This window comes from Diabrotica virgifera, chromosome 5 (assembly GCF_917563875.1).
Source record: "Diabrotica virgifera virgifera chromosome 5, PGI_DIABVI_V3a".
In the NCBI taxonomy this organism is placed as follows: domain Eukaryota; kingdom Metazoa; phylum Arthropoda; class Insecta; order Coleoptera; family Chrysomelidae; genus Diabrotica; species Diabrotica virgifera.
In genome coordinates, this window is record NC_065447.1 from 165040345 (window position 1) to 165063066 (window position 22722).

At 34.1% G+C, this 22722-nt stretch overlaps 1 protein-coding gene across 3 annotated transcripts in view; it reads left to right on the top strand.

Annotated features, from left to right (window-relative positions):
• LOC114341169 (sodium-independent sulfate anion transporter) overlaps nucleotides 1-22662 on the top strand; it is a 127092-nt gene extending 104430 nt beyond the window's left edge. The window contains exons 10-11 of one of the 3 annotated variants that reach the window (XM_028291953.2): nucleotides 12477-12596; nucleotides 22557-22662. In XM_028291953.2, the coding sequence (XP_028147754.2) occupies nucleotides 12477-12547 (71 nt within the window). In that variant the 3' untranslated portion in view covers nucleotides 12548-12596; nucleotides 22557-22662. Of the gene's footprint in view, nucleotides 1-8326; nucleotides 9034-12476; nucleotides 12597-22556 lie in introns of those variants that run through there. The other 2 variants (XM_028291974.2, XM_050651654.1) reach the window with 2 other exon arrangements.
• Nucleotides 22663-22722: the final 60 nt, after the last annotated feature.

Genomic DNA, 22722 nt, shown 5'->3' on the forward strand with positions numbered 1-22722 from the left:
AATAAAAAAAGTCGGTTTTAATTTTTTTAATAATTTGTATTTTTTTTTTTTGTTTTTCTATAAGACAAAAATTGGTTAAGGAGTTGTCTATCAAGTCTCTTAGTGATTAGACGTGTTTGATTTAAAAGTCGATTCACTAATTGCCGCAAAAAATACACAGTTTGTTTACCTTTTACTCATTTATTTGGTTAAGTTTTTTGGATTTCTACAAGTAAGTCGATTCATTACTTAATTTATCCTGGGAAATTATACTTAAAAATCCGACATCTGTCTGGGACGGATGTCGGGAACTTCACCTGGCGGCGGGAAGCCGCCGCGATCTTCAAATATAAGAATCGAGGATATCAGGGTTCTGGATGGCATGGAACTCGACGATTCAAATGTAAATATTAATCAAGATGGTTTTCGCGGATTTACAGAAGCCGATAAGAATAATATTGCAACAGGGGACAAAAATCAAGTTTTTCCAGCAGATAATGATAACAATAAAAGCTCATTAACAACAACAGCAAGTAATTTAGACCAGCCAAACCAGTCTTTCAAACGCGATATTTCCATTAATAATCGATTTACGTCAAGAGATACAGGTCCGTACTTAATTTTTGTGGAACACGAAGTTTTGAATGTGGGAAGATTGCATCCAATGAGACTTGGTGAAAAACTGTTAGCACTTTCGGAATACGAAAAATCGATCTTAGAAATTAGTAGCGTGGGTCGTAATAGACTTAAAATTGAAGTTAATTCAGGGTTAGTTGCGAACAAATTAGTGGAAAATTCGGTATTCAAGGACAATAAACTGATAGCTTATATCCCCTCACATTTAACTGAAAAAAAAGGTATTGTGAGATCGGTCGATACATATCTGACTGAAAATGATCTTGTTAAAGTTATAAAATCAGAGTGTTCTGTTCGTAAGGTGCAAAGAATGTTTCGAAAAGTAATAAAAGACGGAGTGATTGAAAAAATCCCCCGTCAAATGATAATTGTCACATTTGCAGGGAACAAAATTCCCCAATTTATTTATATAAATAAAGTGAGATGTCCTGTAGACACGTACGTTCATCCTGTTATGCAGTGTTACAATTGTCTTCGTTACGGTCACTCTGCATCTCAATGTAAAGGAAAAAAGAAATGCCGAAACTGCGGCAAAGAAAATGATAACGAATGCACTCAATGTGATAACTTCTGCATTTTTTGTAACTCTAATTCACACAACTCGACAAATCGAGATTGTTCAGAGTATAAAAAACAAAAACGAACTAAGGAAGCAATGGCACACCTTAATATTTCTTTCAAAGAGGCCGAAAAAGTTATTGACAATCCTGCCTACACTAGTATTGTTCAAAAAAACAGATTTGCTCCGTTACTGTCATCCACTACTGAATTCCCTTCATTAGTTTCCAGGCCAAATATCTATTCCAATATTGCTCAAAGCTCATCAAAACATTTGCCTTCCATTGCAAATATTTCAAATACTGCAGCTTCTACTAGAAAAAAACGAAAAATACACCCATCGTCTCCTACGCTTATTACCGCTCCAAGCGAATTTAGTTTTTGTGCTAGCCCCGTATTCCAGTTCGGAAACTATAATAAAAATGTATCTAAAAATAACGATGAACATCTTAAAAATGAATTCGCTACTACTTTGAAGGATTCAATCAATAATTTCTTTTCAGACATTCCTGCTCGAAACCCTGCGATTAATAGTTCAGTTCCCTCTATACAAGATGTAGAAAATATAATTAACAGCGTGATTAAACATTTCTTTACCTGATATGGCCGGTTTAAAAATTGTCCAGCGGAACGCTAGATCAGCGTACTCTAATAAAAACTCTATTACGCAACTTTTTACAGAAGAACACTTTGATATAGCTCTTATTTCGGAAACTTGGTACAAACCTAAGTATGAAATGTTTTTACAGGGATTTAATATTGTTAGAAAAGATAGACGTAATAAACGAGGTGGAGGTGTTAGCATAATTATCTCTAATAATATTAAATACAATAATATAGTATTCAACCAAACATTTAATAAAAATATTGAAGTTTGTGGCATTGATATTGATGTCAATGGCACCAAAATATCTGTGGTTAGTATTTATCGTCCAGGTAGCATTGCAGTCACAGTGAACGACTATGTTTCTCTTTTTCAACAAATTCCGCATAATTTTATTATTGGTGGCGACTTTAACGCCCATCACGGAGCCTGGGGCTCTATAAACAATGATCATAGCGGTAACATACTCATGGAAGCTTTAGAATACTTCGACAACTTTATCATTGCAAATGACGGATCTCCTACCAGAGTATCTGCCCCTGGCTCTCCTCCATCATGTGTTGATCTTACCCTCATTTCGTCCAACTTTAGCTCACAATTCTCTTGGTCTGTTAAAGCAGATACGTATGGCTCTGACCATTATGCTATCACATTTGTGTTACAACAACTCAGAATTGATAATATTAATATTACCCCCATTCATAAATGGTCTATGCGAGAAGCTGATTGGGCATTGTTTCAAACAAAAATTGATAAAGATTTCTCCGAGATTCCGCTTTTCAACAATACTAACGAAATGATTAACTTTATCACCAATTCAATGACATCCTCGGCGGATTCAGCTCTTAAAAAAACTTACCCCTTCTCTCCTAAAAAGGCTCCTCATCCCCCTTGGTGGGATGAGGAATGTCAACAGTTAGTTACCCAAAGGAAGGAAGCTTACAAAAAGTACAAGCGCAATATGATAACTTCAAATTATATCAATGTAAAAAAAATAGATGCGCTCTGCAAAAGAACCTTCAAATTTAAAGCCAAACAGGCTTGGGCAGACTATTGTACTCAACTCAATAGGAATTCAAATCCCTCGGAAATTTGGCGCCGGATTAATAGATTTCAAAAGAAGAAAAATGATATCCAACCATGTGAAGAAAATGAGGCGGAAATACTTTTTCATAAATTAGCTCCAAGTTTTGTTAGTCCTTACATTCACTACACACCCACCAGTAATCATGATCATTCTCTTCTAGCCCCAATTACACTAAGAGAGTTAGAACTTAATATCAAATCGTCAAAACTTACTGCTCCAGGCTTAGATGGCATCAATTATATGATGATTAAAAAGCTCCCTGACTCGGCGAAACACTTTCTTTGCAAAATATATAACAATATACTTTCAGGAGATACGGATTACCCCTCACTAAAACAGTGTCTAATTATTCCTATTCCTAAGGTCAGTGACAACAAAGCTCTGCGACCCATTTCTCTAATGTCTTGTGTATTAAAAACTTTGGAAAGAATTATCAAACTCAGATTAGAATGGTGGTTAGAAAATAATAACATCCTCCCCCAATCCCAGTTTGGTTTTCGGCGAGGTAAAGGTACTCTCGACTGTGCAGCCAATCTTGCAACGGAAATTCAGTTGGCTTTTTCAGAAAACCATTATTCAGCTGCCTTATTTTTAGATATCTCTAGTGCTTATGAAAGCGTGCTGTTGGATTGTTTATATGAAAAGTTAACATACATCCATATACCACCACAATTTGCATTTGTTCTTATTAATATGTTCCTCAGACGACAGATCTTTATAAAATGCAATACAAATACTCTAGGTCCTAGAGAGGTTAACTCGGGTCTGCCACAGGGGTCGGTGTTGAGCCCGCTTCTATTTAATATCTATACCCTCGATGTTCACAACCTTGGTATGAACGCAAGAATTTTACAATATGCTGACGATTTTTCTATATACACTACTAATAAAAACTACTCTCAATGTGTTAGTAATCTTAAGTATATAGTGCATTGCTGCTTTAAATACTTTCCTGAACAGGGATTTGAAATATCACCTCATAAATCTGCTATTGTATTTTTTACCAGACACCAATTGCCAGAACTTAATAGCCTTACAATTCAAAATCACACTATACCTGTTTGCAAAACATACACATATTTGGGTATCACATTTGATTGCAAACTGACCTGGTCCGATCACATATCAAGATGCATTAAGAAAAGTGAAAAAAGTCTTAATATCCTAAGAGCAATTAACAGATATCATTAGGGCGCTGACCCTAACATTAACTTGATTTTCTACCGAGCGTACACTCGATCTATCCTAGATTATGGTTGTTTCTTGTATGGATCAGCCACTAATTCCAGACTTTCACAAATAGATAGGGTACAGTTCAAGGCTCTACGCATTGTTCTTGGTGCATTTAAATCCACTCCCACAGCTGCTCTCCTTGCAGAGTGTGGCGAACCCCCCATGCAACTTCGACGACAGTTACTGGCTGAAAAATTCGTCGTTAAACAAAAACGATTTACACACAACGACCTTATTAAAAATTTAGGCATCTTAACTGCATATAGCTACACTAATAAATACTGGCACAACAGAAACTGTCCCCCTCTAGCTGATGCATTTGCAACAGTCTCAAACATCGAACTACGTGATGATTCTGGTTTGCCGTTCTTCACGGCTAAATTCGATATATGTCTTACACAACCAAATATTATTTTTCCAGAATATAATGATAACCCAGCAATTAATAACATATCTATGCAAATAGAATTAGAGAAATTAGGTAATGTACATAAATTTTTTACAGACGGATCCAAATCCCCTACTGGAACAGGATGTGCAGTGTATAGGGAAAACACAAACGAAAGTTTGTTGTTTAAACTAAACAAAAACTCTACAATCTTTACAGCAGAGGCACTTGCTATATTTAAGGCTTTGGATTGGGCAAACAATTCACTGCTACCCTTGTCAAACTTGGCCATAATATCGGATTCGAAATCTGTTTTATCAGCTCTGGTGTACCCGGTTACCTCCATATACAATAACTCAATAATCGTGGAAATTTTGACAACCTTAAGAGCCTTAGATTATAAACAGATAAATACATTCTTCATATGGGCCAAAGGGCATTCCTCCATAACGGGAAACGAAACAGCTGACAAACTGGCAAAAAGAGCTATCACTGATGGCAAACAAGCCCCCGAATTAACGCTACAAGACGCATTATCTATATGTAAGCAAAACTTAAGAACTAAATGGGCAGACAAATGGACAACAATTAGATCTAACAATGCATTTCAGTACTGCACGCTTTTTCCAACACTTCCTTCTACAAAGCTTTCTAAAAGAAGCCATCCCAATAGAAAAATTAACACCAAATACATTAGGTGCCTCTTTGGACACGGAGCAGTCAACTCCAAGCTTTATAAGATGAAATTGGCCACATCCCCCCTCTGTGACTGCAGTGACAGTTTTGACGACTTTGATTTTTCAATGCAGTCATAATTCTAATGCCACCTCTTACCTTATTACGGAACTAACTAAATTAAAAATCCCGTTTCCTCAAAATTATCTTTCCATTATGCTGGAGTGCATCCATAATCCCGAAGTAAGAGCTATTTTTTGTAACTTTTTGGGTCGTACGAGGAGACGCTTATAATTTCCTCAACTTTTAGGTCTGTATCAACCAATCCAAATTGTATTCAGTTAGGTATTAAATATATATGTATAGATTTGTAAAAACTGTATTTGTACCAAATAATTGTATTTAGTTACTGTATTTATATGTACAGATTTGTAAAAATTGTATTTGTACCAAATTGTGTTCAGTTATATGTATAGACTTTTAAATGTTATAAATTTTCGTGGCAAAACGGGTTCTTCCCAAAGCCAATAAACCAAAAAAAAAAAATTGGTTAAGATTCGGTGTTTCTAAATTTGCATACACTCGTGATAAGTGACTCGTTCAAGCCCTTTTAACTACAGCTCTTTCAAAAATAAGGACTTTGAACCGATGAAACTTACAGATCATATGATCAATACATACGCGAGTAAAAAACTTGTGAAGTGGTAACAATTAAGTTCATTTGAAATGCTAATTAGGGGGTGATTTTCCCGATTTCTTACCAAAAAAGGGACCAACTTTATTTTGAGCGTAACTTGTTTACTTTTGATGCTAAAAATTTTTTTTAAAAAACAAAAATAAGCATTTTTTAAAAACTTTAAAAAAGTTAAAATGAGTTTTCCCTAAAACAATGCTTCGTTTTTTGGTTATGGTACGTTAAAATATTCGATTTGGAATTTGATGAATATGAACCTATTTTTCATTAGCTATAACTCTGCTTCTACTAGGTATAGTGACCTAATATATAGGGGAAGGGTGGGCAAGTCGACATACTCGAAGGTAAAATCGATTTATTTTGAAAAATGTAAAAGGTAACATGAATTAAAAAGCGCCATAATACAAACAAAACATTCTTTTTTAATATTTATCAAGTGAAAAACAAAATCAGAACTCCATTTTAAAACTGTAAATGTAAAACAAAAAAGAGACAAATTGTCATCTTGCCCTACCCTAGAGGGCAAGACGGCATATACGTGGATTTATACATAAAGTGATCAATTATCAAAACATAATTCGCAAATAAAGTTCTTAGCCTTCATTGATAGTCCTGCACACTGTGCATGAGCCCACATTTTACACATTTGGCAACGTAACCAGCCTTCTTGACATTTGGATAGGCTATAATATAACTCATTGCAATAGAGGCATGCGCAATCATCGTCGTCGTCCTCATTAAAGGGCTCTTCATAGTCTGATTTATTTTCATAGATTTTAACTGCCGCACTTCGTTCACTTTTTCTTAATTTTCCGGTTCTCTTATCTCGACAATATTTTTAAGTGTCTTTATCTCCACATTCTAAGGTACCATCAAACACATTTTTCTTTACTGAGTTTTGCTTATTCCCTCTTACCTCTCTCGCTTTCTTAATATTCTGTTGTTCGCGAAGACTCTGGAGGTATGGACTCGTGTTAAGAACATCTTGGTAACTATTGGCCTTTCTTCTTCTGAACTTTCTTGCATTTCCCTGAGGAAGAGGTGAAATTTGCAACAAAACGTTTGTGACGGTATTAGCTGAAGACTCTACACGTTCATGTGGCTTTGTATTTACTGTTGTAGATGACTGCGGATCTTCTTCATTCAAATGTTCTGCTGCAGCGAAACATGCACCCGGATTAAGGGATTCAGTGTTTGCATTATCGGCCTCAAGTGGTACGTCAGTTACTGTGCTGGGCAAATACATGTGTTCTGGAAATATATCCGGGTTGAAAGGTGAGATCCCTGTTGCTTTGAATCCGCTTAAAGCTATCGTTGGTATTGCGGTTTTATTGTAGGCGGAAGAAAAAAGCGAGGCGACCTGATAAAGAGTGATGACACGACTCGGATTTTCCTTCAACCATTGAGTTGCTGCTGCATCGTAGTAGTTACTTAGTGGCCCGAGAAAGCACACATCGAGAGGTTGGAGACGATGTGTGCAATGTGAAGGCAAGCAAAATAGCACCACTGAATTGTTTTTTGCAAGTTCTAATGCTTCTAAATTTTTATGGCTGACATGCCCGTCTAAAATTAGCAGGGCTTTGTTTTTGGTGTTCGGTCGAACATGTTTAATAAAGTGTTCCATCCACTTTAAAAATAGTTCCCCGGTCATGTAACCTGATTCATTGTACAAACATAAAGTCCCAAGGGGCGCTCCGTCGTATAATGTTGGATTGAATTTCTTCCGAGGAAAAATTATAGCAGGTGGAATATAAGTTCCCCCTGAACTCATGCACGCTACTACAGTTGAATGTACTCCCCTTTCCCCGCTGGTGATAGCACCCACTTGTTTCTTTCCTTTTAGCGCAAAAATTTTAGAAGTATTTTGTACAGTTGTCAACCCTGACTCGTCCATGTTAAAAATCATACTTTTGTCGATGTCTTCATTATTTATTACGTTACGTAGATTTTTCAAAAAGGTCTTTACTTGTGGTTTGTTAAAAATTTCAGCGCGTGCCATTGATGTTGCCTCTGGCTGACGTAAAGATATATTCGGATGCCTTAGTCGAAAAGAGCGTAGCCAACCTTTGCCTGCAATTTTTTTCGTGTTATTGAATTGATGTTTTAACTTCATTCTCACTGCAAATTCATATGCCAAAATGCGGACATCTACGGTCGTTAAACCAAAAAATCTGGCTTCCAGTGCTAGCATATGCTCCACTAGAGCCTCTTCTAGTTCTCGATTTAAGGTTGTTTCATGTCTGCCAAGATGCTTTCTTGTACCAACTGCTATTTTATTTCGATTCATGGCACGGCGACGAAGTGTTGCCTGGGGCACTTGGTAATGCCTGCTAGCCTTTAACCAACCCATGCGCTTTTCTTCTACAGCCTGCAACGCTCGCTCCATGTTCTTCTCATTCCATGTCCCTCTATTGGTTTTTCTTTTATAATTAGAAACCATCTGTAAATAAAAACAGCAGTTGCAAATTTTAGGTCATAAAGGCCAAGGGCGGATCTATGGTGGGACGGGGGAGGAGCAATGGGGATAATTATTCCCCCAGACAGGTCCCACCATAATTTAAATAAATGGAAAAAACTGGATATAAATACTATAGGTAAGAGCTTAAAAATATACTAAAAAATATATAGGTACCCATGTTTTTACTTCTATATTAATAGCAAGTGCCCAAAACATTAGTTGAGCATTTTATTTTAAAGGAGTTTTGGATAAAAGTTGGGCCCAGAGTTTTTTTACCCTCCCCCAGAAATATTTCATAGATCCGTCCTTTAGAGGGCAAGATGACACAGCTATATTTCAACTTGCCCGCTAGCTCGGTGATCATAACATGAAAGCATGGTCGGATAAAATATAACCCTAAGAGCAGTTACAATATCCTAAGGTAAAGATTAGGAACGCCCTTTTTATCTCCAAAATAAATCACGACAAGAAATGCTACGATGGCATAAATATATAACGAAACATATGGTACTTACATTGGACCAAGATACAACAATGACACAAAAACGTAAATATTTTTTTAAACGTACGGAGCATCCGCACCCAAAGACTATCAAACGATTACTGTGAAGGAGTAGATTCTAACGAGCGTACGGACTGAACGAATAATGGACTAGTTTTCGTGGTGGGGGCAGTGTGTCGTCTTGCCCGGCTATGTCAACTTGCCCACCCTTCCCCTACACCATTTTTTTTCACTTTTTTACGTGCTATATTTTTGATAAGAATTTTTTTTCGACCAAATACTTACTTTTTGAGTTATTTGCGAAAAACCGTCTGAAAACGTGGTTATTTTGTAGAAAAATTAACATATTCACTCGCAAATAACTCGAAAAGTATCAACTTAATGAAAAAACTTTATAGAGCAAAAGTTGCTTAGAATTAGTCATTTTATCCATTTCTTGACTTATTTCGAACATATATTTTTCACCCCCAAAAGGTGGTAAAACTCACCCCTAGGGCAAAAGCACACATCGGCACAATATCACTTTTTTTCTTTGACTTGTTAGCTATGTGTATGCCAAATTTAATGTCAATCCAAGCGGTTTTTTAAAATTTAGAGGTTTTGCAATATTTTACCTTTAAAGAACGTACTATTTCCTACACGCCTTATAAACATGTCTGGATTTTACCATAGATATATAGGGTGAGGCAGATAACTGGCCTATTAGAAATATCTCGAGAACTAAAGGCAACAGAATCATGAAAATTGGAATAAAGGGGTTTTGAAGGATGATCTATTAAATGAAAATATTTTCATCTCTTTGCATTTCCCGGTTATACCGGAAGTTGCTTATAACTTCGTTTTTTTTTAAATGGGACACCCTGTATATTTTTACATTTTTGGATTCTCCTTAATATCTTCTTTTTTTAAATATGAGGTTTTGTAATATTATATAAGGTATTTTAAGAGATATTTACGTTTTTTTATTAATTTCGTAACAATATTCACACCCTGTAGAATTGTAATAGTTTGACATTAAATACTCTGCTTACGTACAAGTGGACGGCGTTATGCATAACTCGACCAAGCGCCAAAACATAGTTTTGAGATAAATGGCTTCAAAGTTTTTCGATTCTTAAAAATGCATTTATTAACATATTTGCACAAAATTTTAACAGAAGAATGATCGCCTATAACTCTTTTTGGTTGCAAAGTTTTAATATAATCGCACCTACCATATTCTAGAAAAAAAAATAAAATGTCGCTTGGTCTACTTATGCTTTAAATATATTTTAGGAAGTTTAGCTGTTATACATTCCTAGACCAACTACCATATTTATGTCATTTGGCCTATTAATGCAAAACAAAATATTGCGATATGCCTCTTGTAATCACTAAATAAATAAACTAGTATTTTTTTTAATTTTTATGTTAAACGTGTATTGCTAAAGTATAGTCAATTCAATTATCATTAAATATATTTTTTTCATTTTATTGCTCTAAATTTATTTTACCATTCAATAGCGTTAATTCCAATGCAGTTAAAATTATATCAATAAAAAATTGGTGTATACAAAGTTTTTAAACTCGTGGTAAAATCTTTTTTACATCTATACCTTTTTTAATTGCCAAGACTGTGTTGTCATGTAAAATGATATTTATTTATCTATTAACTTGCAGTAGGGACCATTGACAATTCATAAATTTAATTTTGTTGAATTGTTAAAATCTGTTGTTATTCGAAGCGTTTAGTGTACTAAACAGCGGTACATAGATACCTTTTTTTATTGCTTAGCCAGTGTTGGACATCGTAAAATGAGATTTATTTCTTAATAACTTGCAGTCCGAACCATTTGACAATCGATACGAATTGAATTTTGTAGAATTTTCAGTATTTTGTTTTTATACAAAGCATAAGGGTATTTGAAGCAGTCTGAAGTAAATCGTGTTTTTTTTATTCTTAGAATTATTTTATGCCTTATATAGGTATAGAGATTTTATATAGATTATTTGTATTTTTGAATTTAATTATACATAAAAATAACATTTTCACTTTAAAACAATTCGATCATTTTTTGATCGAGGCTCCAAAATTAATGTGTACATTAAGGGGTACAAAAATGTTATTCTGTCCAAACGCTTAGTTAAGCATAACCAGACCAAAGTCGGCGCTTAGTCTACTATTGCGAAACTAAGAATGGCCGTTATGGATATAGTCAATAGTCTTGTTATGCAAAACTAAAAACCCTTGATAGACAGAATGTCGCTTGGTTTAATTTTGTTTTTCTTAGTAACCGTTAACGTAACAATAACAGGGATTTTTTCCAAGATAGTTTTAGCTATGTGTCACCAGAATCCGCTGTTATCTCGATTTTAAAGAAATGGCGCTTGGTCGAGTTATGCATAACGCCGTCCAAGTGATTTTTAATATAGTCTATTATTATTAAGAATTATTAGTATAGCTAATTTTGAAGTTTTAGTATACAGGATTGGTCGAAACTCGGAATGAATTTTCTGGGTTTTCTTAAATGGAACACCCTGTATTTTAGTATTGCAATGAAATGATATTTCATGGTACTTTTTTATTTTATAAGTATATCTATACCTAACTGCTTTAATTTGTGAGTTATTGGTGATTCAAGCTAAACATTAATTGCAACAAAAAATACGTAAAATTTTATTAGGTTGGCCGTGAAAATATTCAATCACAAAAATTTTTTCAGGAATAAATACATGTTAATCCAGATTGATCCTTAAAATTACCAATAATGGTTTAGCTATCAAAATACCTACGTAGTTAAGATTGTTGGTGCGATTAACAATTAAGCACAAATTAAAGCAGTTAGGTATAGGGAATGGTTAAGAAATAAAGAAGTACCATAGAATATCATTTCATTACAATACTAAAATACAGGATGTTCCATTTAAGAAAACTCGGAGAATACTTATTCCGAGTTTCGACCAACCTGTATACTAAAACTAAAAATTTAGCTATACTAATGATTCTTAACAATAGTAGACTATATTAAAAATCATTTGAACGTAAGTAGAGTTTTAGATGTCAAACTACTACATTTCTACAGGGTGTGAATGTTGCTACGAAGTTAATAAAACAAAACGTAATTATCTTTTAAAATACCCTGTATAACATTACAAAACCTCATATTTTAAGAAAGAAGACATCGAAGAGAATCCAAAAATGTAAAAATATACAGGGTGTCCCATTTAAAAAACGAAGTTATAAGCAACTTCCGGTATAACCGGAAGTAGCAAATAGATGAAAATATTTTCATTAAACAGATAACTCGTCAAAACCCCTTAATTCAAATTTTCATGATTCTGCTGCCATTAGTTCTCGAGATATTTCTAATAGGCCCTTTATTTGCCTCACCCTGTATATTTTCTTCATCAGTTTTTGTTATTGTCCACGTTTCTGACGCGTAAGTGAGGACTGGCTTGATTATAGTACTGTAGTGTATATCAATACTTTTGTTCTTTTTGTGACTATGTTTTGATGTTAAAAGTTTCTTTAATCCATAGTACGCTCTATTTGCTAGATATATACGTCTGCATTCTTTCTATGGCTTTTATTTAATTTTTTGTGCCTACATATGCTTTATGTCTTATAAGTAAATATTAATTATTTACATTGACCAACACATTTCATGCTTTTATCGTTTTAGAGTTTACAAAGCCAGAATCGGAGCCCAAAAAAAGTCTACTTGATAGCATGTCGTCTGTTACACGTTGTTGATGTTGAAACTGTACTTTGTCCGACCCACAGCTGAATAGAATATTAGGGTGTATGTATATATTTTAAGGCTTATTACTAAACTTTTTATGTATGATATCGAAAACACCAAAACTTTATCCGAGTTGATACAAAATTGTCACTTGATCTTTCGGTCCACTTATTTAATTCACTTATAGCTTCATTTTTCACCCGCAGTTCTTTTCTTTTAAACACCTGCGATGAAGTTGCAAACAAATTATTGTGCAAGTAGGCCATCCACAGTCAGTGCATTTTTGAAGGCTTAAAACTTCGATAATCTGTACAAAAGAACCCCTATAGTTTCGTAAAAGACACTCTACATATATAATAAGGAGAGACTAGGTAAGGTATAGGCCTCTCTGTGCATCGAGGTGTAACGCCAATTATCAAGTACACCATTGTCATTAGTCAATAGGGCTTTTCATCGATTGTCATTTGTTTCGAGCTTCTGTCATATGTTGTATAATCTGTGTATAATTATTAATATACACGGATTATACGAGATATGACGGAAGCTCGAAACAAATGACTGTGAATGAAAAGCCCTATATTCACTTTAAGTGGTCTAGCCATCTTTATGTGTCACATGCGCGGGATCGCGTGGTAAAGAGAGATATATAGACCACCTATCGACTACTCCGCGTTCCGCGTTACACTATTTTGCCTACCATGCCTAGTCTATTCTTATTATGTGTATGGTCTACATACTGTTCAAACCACAACCTTGAAATTCTCAGTCAGTTAACCTACCAGTACTAATAACCTCACCGTACCTAAAAAATCACCGTTGTTAAATGACCAGATGTTAGTACCGAGTACCGTTCCCTTAGTTACTTTCATCGAGAATATAATATCTATTATACCGTGTTTTACTTTTAAATTAGATTACACCCAATACATGACAACACTGCTTCCCCGCTTCCCGCACCTGAGTCGCGCGGATTTATTCAGTCATTCGTCGATTCTACAGTAGCAATGCAACTCATTCTCAATAAGCACTGTTGCCGATTTTAGCGTTTCCTTGAGTCGCCTATCTCTAATCGAAAACGAAATGTTTGGTATAAACCATTTGTGAAACGGTGACCGTGAAATTTATTTCAGATATATCTGGTCACTGGTCACGGTCAGGGCTGCTTTATCCATTAGGCAATATAGGCAGTTGCCTAGGGCGGCAAATTATGAGAGGGCGGCAAAAATACTTTACAAAAAATATTTGTATATAAAAATTAAAATCGAATAACATTTAAGTACATCGTACATCCATTAATGGAATATAAGTGGGTATTCATTTCTAGAAAACAAATTGCATTTTCTTAACACTATTTATTCAAAAAGGACTAAAGTCGTAAATTTAGGGATTATTGGGCCATCGGCAGCACCGCAAAGGTGGCGGGCACACTGTTCTATATTTTTTTAAACTGAATCCTTTTGGGTTATTCGTGGTTGAAAATTTGTCATTTTCATTGAAAAATGTCGACAGTTTTTTGCGAATACCTTAAAAATTATGCATCTAACGAAAAACACTATATAAAACATTTTTGTAGCTTATGAAAAATCAAAGAGATTCGTTTCTTCATAAGTCTTCTAATGATAACATAAAAAGAGATATGGTAGGTGAAAAGAAATTTTTTTTGTGCATGCTCAAATGGGTGTGTTCAACTTAATAACAGAGAAATGGTCGATTTTAAGGGTATAATGCTGTCAATATCTTTTGTAAGTACTGCCTGAAAAGACCTTTAAAACGACCGCACTGTTAAATTTCGATTACATTCAAACTAAGCGAGATATGGTGCAACAAAAAAGGATGACTAATTTATTTTAATATAAAATGCGAAGTACGTATATTTTAACCCCTCATCCACCAGAAAATGCATCGTTTTGCTTCTACAATACCTTTTACTATAGTGTTATTTCTATGTTCAACAAGTTGGACGGGTTTAAAATGTATGGTTTTTGAAAAAAAAAGATCAAATTATAGAGAGCATTTTTAATTTTTTTTAAAATCTGCCTTTTTCTCTATGTAACTCGAAAATGATAATGAGATACAGTAATGAATGAAAAATACAATTGTTATCTAAAAGAAAACCTACATTTTTGTAAGGTATTTTTTTACGTATCTCTTATCACTTTCGAATTACATGGAGAAAAGGAAAGATTTTTAAGAAAATTTAAAAATGCGCTCTATAATTTGATCTTATTCTTTTCAAAAAGCATTCATTTTAAACCTGTCCAACTTTTTGAATATAGAAATAACACTATAGTAGAAGGTATTCTAGAAGAAAAACGATGCATTTAAATTCTGGAGGATGAGGGGTTAAATAAACTTCTCATTTTTCCTTAAAATACATTAGTCATAAGTTTTTTTGCACCATACTTCGCTTAATTTGAATGTAATTGACATTTAACAGTTCTCGTTTTAAAGGTCTTTTCAAGCACTACAAAAGGTATTTGTAGCATTATACCCCTAAAATCGACAATTTTTCTGTTATTTTATGTTGAATACACCGATTTGAGCATGCACCAAAAAATCTTTTTTTTGCCTACTATCTCTTTTTTTATTAAAACGAGAAGATTTGTGAAAAAATGAATCTCTCTGATTTTTCATAAACTACAAAAATGTTTTATATAGTTTTTTTCGTTAGATTCACAATTTTTATGGTATTCAGTGTCATTTTTCAATGAAAATGGCAAATTTTTAACCACGAATAACTCAAAAAGTATTGAGTTTTCAAAAAAATTTATAAACAGTTATTGCTTAGAATTAGGTTCTCTGGCCACTTCCGGTGTTAGTTTGATAAAAAATATTCCACCCCGAGAACGGGTGTGAACCACCCCTAAGTTAAAACCGTCATAGCATATTGCTTAGACTTTGTTTCTTGAGCTAGTCCCTACTTACAGTGAAAATATCAAGTAAATCGATGCAGTAAGATGGAATTCGGAGCCAAATACCCTAATTGACTGCACTAAAAGATACCTATTCACCATTCATATATGAATGCATTCACTTACAGGTTCATTTGGATACCACAATAAATTCATCAATCACCAATAATTGATATATCTAAATATTTAAAGAAGAGTGGATTGAAAGATATTTTCCCTAATTTTGATATTGCTTTGAGCATTTATTTGTGCCTCCCAGTTGCCAACCGACGTGTCCGCTGAAAGGTCATTTTCGAAAATGTCAAGAATTTAAAATAGTCATGAAAATAATTTCCAATCAACATACAACGGTGTTCCAGGCTGAAGTTTTTGCTTTGGTGGCCTGCATTGATGAAATAATTGATGAGGACCCTAAAGCTAAGAGAATCAACATTTACACAGATAGCCAATCGGCTATTCTGGCTGTAAAGAACCCTCTCACCAAATCAAAACTGGTAAGAAACTGCAAAGCTCTCCTCAATAACCTGGCAAAAGACAACAAAGTGTCTTTAATATGGGTGCCGGGTCATGAAGGGGTGCATGGGAACGAACGAGCAGATATGTTAGCGAAACAAGGCTCGAGAAAAACTTTTGAAGGCCCAGAACCTTTCTGTGGCATCACTAAAGATGCTATGAAAAACGAGGTTCAGAAATGGCTGATAAAGAATCATCAAAATAAATGGAGAACCACTCAAGGGCAAATCCAGACTAAAAAAATAATCAAGAATATTGATAAAAAACTCTCGAACAGTTTGATGAACCTCAATAAACGAGAGATCAAAACGGTCACTGAAATGGTGACTGGACATTGTCGTTTAAGAAATCACCTATACAAACTAGGAAAGGTGAATGAACCATGGTGCAGAAAGTGCGAAATGGAAGAAGAAACTGCCATACACATACTATGCTATTGCAGTGTGCTAGATGATGTAAGGCAGAACTTCACTGGTCAAATGAGGTTTGAACCAGAAGAGATCTTAAAACTACCAATAAGAAAACTGTTGGCCTTCGTTGAGGCCACAGGACTTATTAAAGTTTAAGGAGAAGAACAGGGTTTGGTACAAAGGTCTTATGACCAAGTGCCAGAGACTAACGAGTCTCGCCTGAGTTAAGAAGAAGAAGAAGAATTTCCAATCAAGTATGACGCAAGAACGTTTTCACATTTTGTCCATAGAAAGTGACGTAACAAAAGCGATAAATTATGACGACATTATAGATGATTTTTCCAAAGAAAAATCAAGAAAGAAATCTGATGATCGAACTGGAATGACAATTTTTATGTATTGTTATTTAAATAAAAAAATCTGCTTGCAATTTTTTTTTCGCAAAAATGGTACATGCTTGAAGGGCGGCTACTAGAGAATTGCCTAGGGCGTCAATTGACCTAAACGCAGCCCTGATCAAGGTTAACAAGGAACGATAATTACCGGTGATTAAATTACTGGTAGTGAAATGAAGTCCCATCACTATACGTCATATTTTTCGCATATTTAGGCATTTGATTACTTATGCATTCAAACAATGTGTTGCTGTTTACCCACTTTTGCTCAGTTTTTATTACATTTTTAAAGAAAAAAAGTACTTTGAGCCCTTGTGTATGAATTTCCCTTATATACACTTCTCCAAGAAATTAACGCGCCTCAAAAATGGGTCATTTTTGATGTCTCGAATTTCCTAAACCTGTTGTCCGATTTAAGTGATTTTTTTAATATGTTATAGCCTTATTCTTTAACAATATCCCTGTAATAATATTGTTCCTAGACAGAAAAAATGTTAATATGTCGTTGTATACCGGGTATACCAATTAAATTGTGTTTTTTCTCAAAGTTCGCAACACCCTGTGCAATATTCTAGCATTTATAAAATACTGAAATTAAAACCCAACTATGTATAGCCTCAGGTTTCTTTAACATTTTCTATTTGATTCATTCGCTTATGTTGGACAATAAAAAAGTTAGGTATCTTTTCGTCACGATATAAGAAATTTGACCTGACGCTGGTGGGATGTCCCTACCGATTTAGTATCATAATAAATAGTTGACGTTACTAATCCCTCAATTGTCTTTGCGACGGGTGGCAATAGTTTTGGAACAGCTACTAGGGCCGTACTTTATATTATTTACAGAACTGACTCGTTACCTATCAATGCAAATAAATTATTAAAATTAAAATTTCTAGACAATGTATTAAAAATTTTGTTTACTGTAGACGAATTCGTTTAGTCATCTGAAATTAACTTGCTTGGAATCAATTACAAACGATGACAAACAATTTTTATGTCCAATGCGCTCATTACGTGAATTTTATGGAGTTAGATTATAATGTGTTTTATATCGTTTTCACTTTAAACAAAATAGACTTCCGATAATGCAGCTTTCTATCTTTAAATAAAAAAATTAAAGAATCATTAGAAAGAGCATTAGTTAAAGATAAGATATACCTCTAATTATTATTCTATAGCTTTACACATAATTCTCGTGCTTATAGGTATTTAGGTAAAATTAAGTATCATTTATTTATCCAGAAAACATACATTATGGAATATTATGAAAGGGGGGCAAACATATTTAAGTTTGACATTTGCACATTCAGGCAGTTATTTTCTTGCATTTAGATAGACGGTTAGATCGCGAGTATTCAAGTAAAATGTCTGAAGTCGGTGAAGCTAGTGCTAAGTGTAAGACACGTGTACATTTATCTGATGATGCCAAAGAAATTATTAGGAATGTTTATCAAACTGTGAAAGAAGATAATCCAAATCCAGAAGACGGTAAATTCCTCATCAAGACAACATCTCGACTGACAAGGATGCCATATACAACAGTGTGGAAAATTGTTACGAATAGAATTCAACCTCGTAAAAAGCGGAGTGACTTTTCTACACATAAAGCAGTAAATGAAAAAGATGCTGAGGTAATTAGAAGAGCAATTTACAATTTCTATTCAAAGAACCTAGTTCCAACGCTTATTATGATCTACGATCAACTTGTTAAAGACTATTCAATTACGTATTCGCCTTCAACTTTATCAAGATTTTTGAATCACATTGGTTTTCGATACAAGAAAATTAATAAGCGATCATCAATAATGGATTCTCCTCGTCTAATTAAATGGAGAAATGAATACTTGGATGCTATATCTAAATTTAGAGATGAAGGAAGACCGATATTTTATCTAGATGAAACATGGTTCGATACCCACGATACTGCTCAAAAAGGTTGGACAGACGATTCTATTAAATGTGCACTCAATTATCCAATTAATAGAGGTCAGCGAATAATTATTCTGAACATTGGATCCAAAAATGGCTGGCTTGGAGGGGAAAGTTTTTTACTATCGGCAAAAAACATTAAAGATTCAAAGCTGGCCTACCATGAAAATATGACGAGTAGCTTGTTTAAGGAATGGTTTGAAAAGAAGGTGTTGCCAAATTTGCCTCCAAAAAATGTAATTGTAATGGATAACGCAACGTATCACAGCGAACAAATGAGAAAAATCCCCGGTGTAGGTTCGACAAAAAAACAGATATAGTATTTTTACTACAAAAGCGATATTACGTAGGTCAAAATTTTTGACGTAAGAGAACTGTCAAAACATTAGAATGTGACTTTTAATTATTGCCATGTTTATTATAAACATGGCAATAATGAAAAGTCACATTCTAATGTTTTAACAGTTCTCTTACGTCAAAAATTTTGACCTACGTAATATCGCTTTTGTAGTAAAAATACTATATCTGATTTTTTGTATGACAATGATTTGTACTTTGAAGAAACATATACAAAAAAAGAAATGTTAGAAGTTCTTCACACAAAAGTGTTTGAGAAACAATTTGTTATAGACGAATTAGCCAAACGTGATGGTCATAATGTATTGCGATTACCTCCTTACTACTGTGTCTTCAACCCCATTGAATTAATCTGGAGCCAACTTAAGGAAAGTTTACGGCGAAACAACTGCTGTCCCAAATTTAGTAGCGAATCGGTGTCACATGTTGTAGAAGAAATAAAAAAGATTTCCCCAACACTGTGGCAAAATTGTGTTTCACATGTTACAAAAACGGAAGATCATTACAAAACATTAACCTCACATATTAAACCAATAATTATAACCATAGAGGTATATATTAACATAGAGGGAGCCTACCTTCCGCGCTTCCTGACGACAAGATCTCATGGACTGGTTTGCGGCATCTCTTTCTAACACATTGTATCGAAAATCTATGATGACATTCAGTGTGAATATAGGCACGGAAGAGGAGGACAACTGTAGCAGCTTTACTATGCGTAAGAGTGAAAGAGCACTAATCCAAATAAAAAAGATGGTGTCGTCACTTCGCTCTGAATGACACTCTCTCTATGCTAATATATAACTCTATGATTATAACATTAGATAACGATTGATGACAGCGATAGTGACATAGAGTTGTAATTTGTATTTATTTTTTCCGGCTAAGCTTAAAATTATTTTTCTATGTTATTTTCTATGTTATTTTTTATTATGTTATCTTTTTAATTCTGATTTTTGCTACCACTCTTTTAATCTTTTATTGTTATTATCATTAATTTCCTTAATTTCTTTAATTTGTTCATTTCTCTTATTTCATTGTACATAATAATATATTATGTACAATATAATAACTACATAGATATAAATACGTAATAAATATAATGATATGATATTTAAATTTATATTTATTATTCCAACCCCATTAAAATATTATATCTACTTGAAGACTTGAATTTTTTTTGTTAAGGGGATGGGTACGAACTTTCGGCTTTAAGCCGTTACGTTATTACCGAGGGCCGAAAATCCCTGAAAACTTCTATAATGTTTATTTTAATTAGTTACAGGGGTGAAAAACTAAGAGAAAATTTAGTGTGATTTTTAATTTCAAATATCTCATTCAAAAGAAACTTTTAATTCATTCCAAGGGACTTTCGGCCCTCGGTAATAAAGTAATTTTTCATTCTGCGTTTAAATTTTTCAAAAATACTTACATATTAGTTTTCTCAGGATTCGAAAAAAATGATTACATTTAAAACACATTGAAAATTTTGACAGGCGTCAAAATTTTGCATTTGTTCCTTTCCCCTTAATTTTAGCGAATCCGCTCCTGGAGGGTTTGTTGTTTGTTATTATGATACTAAATCGGTAGGGACATCACACCAGCGCCAGGCCAAATTTCTTATATCTTGACGCAAAGAATACTTTAACAACTAGCCATGTTTTTCATCAGTATATCCTCATTTTCTGCTTAGTTTAATAAACAAGCCTAAAGTAGACTATGAGAAATTAACAATTTGATAAATGTCAAATTGTTAACAGTCAAAAAATGTCTGATTTGTTGTGAAAATTAGTAGACTTCTTCTTCTTCTTAACTCAGGTGAGACTCGTTAGTCTCTGGCACTTGATCATAAGACCTTATTGTACCAAACCCTGTTCTCTTAAACTCTAATAAGTCCTGTGGCCTCAACGAAGGCCAACAGTTTTCTTATTCGTAGTTTTAGGATCTCTTCTGCTTCAAACCTCATTTGACCAGTGAAGTCCTGCCTTACATCATCTAGCACACTGCAATGGCATAGTATACACATTGTGTATGGCAGTCTCTTCTTCCATTTCGCACTTTCTGCACTATGGTTCATTCACCTTACCTAGTTTGTATAGGTGATTTCTTAAACGGCAATGTCCAGTCACCATTTCAGTGACCGTTTTGATCTCTCGTTAATTGAGGTTCATCAGACTGTTCGAGAGTTTTTTTATCAATATTCTTGATTAGTAGACTTATTATTTAAAGTCAGGTCACACAGCTCAGTTGGCTGAGGCGCAGTCGATCGACAAGTTTAGTGGATTTGCGATCGAGGTTCGAGCCCCAGCCCGGTCATTTGAAATTAATAAAAAGGCCAACGTTGTAGTATAAAATTTAATAGAATCTACGACTTGGTCTGGAATAAACTGGTGTCTGATCGGCCTATGGAGGAGCGGTACGGCAAGGGATAAGGGCTTGTGGCTTGGTGATACTCCTACATAGATCCCTACCGAAGGGGTTGACGCCTAATAACGGTGTATATATATATTATTTAAAGTTTCAATCAAGTCCGTATATAATTTTTTGTTGTTTGGTGGAACTGGAAAGCACTACAAGGAATTTGACCCGCGATAAGTGTGTTCAAGGAGTGATCTTACATAACGAAGGACTTAGCTACCATGCTATCGGCTTCTTATATATTAATAACACTTTTTTGCTAATGCACGATAACGCAAGACCTCACGTTGCACGAAATATAACCGAATTTTTACAACAGGTAAATATTCGGACTTTGAATTGGCCACCACATATTCCAGATCTTAATCCGATCGAACATTTGTGGCACATAAGTGGCAGAGACTACGACAGCGTTTTCCCCCTCCTAGAACCTTTCAAGAGATAGAAACAGTAGCTCTCGAGATTTGGAATGATATTGATCAAGACAAAATAGCAAACCTCATTTGTAATATAAACGTACATATCTCTTTTATTATCGAACATAAACCAAGTCTAAAAACAAAATGATAGGAAAGCCTAAGGCTACAATTGAGTTTTAATTTCAATATTGTATAAATGTTCACAGGGTGTTCCTAAGAAAAAAACACAGTATGATTGTTACATCCGGCATACAATGACATTTACCTGTCTAGCAACTCTATAACAGCGATAATCTTAAAGAATAAGGCTATAACATACTAAGAAAATCACTCAAATCGGACAACAGGTTTAGGAAATTCGAGACATCAAAAATGTTCCAATTTTAAGATGGTGCGTTATTTTTTGGAGAAGTGTATTTTGAGTATAATTTTTCTTTGTGCATTTGCATTTCTAGAGGAAATAATAACAGAGCTGAAAATGAGGGTTTTTCTCAACCAATTTTAGTGTCCAGGACGTTTAAGCTTCAGATTATAACCTAATAATATTTGCAGTTTAAACAGCTCTCTATAATGGAAGAAAAACCGTCTAAAAAACAATATTTGCTAAATAATTTATAGAAAGATTTTTAATTTATATAACTAACTTTCTTTATTTCTGTTTCAGCTTCCTAAACCGCTCAAAGTCAAGTATTGTTTTATTTAAATATTAATTATTTAAACATATTTTAGTATTAAATAAATTTATTTTGTTTAATAAAATTTTTTATCAAGTTTGTAGTTTTAGTTAAATAATTTTGTCTATCAAATCCGACGTGGGAAAAGCTTAAGTC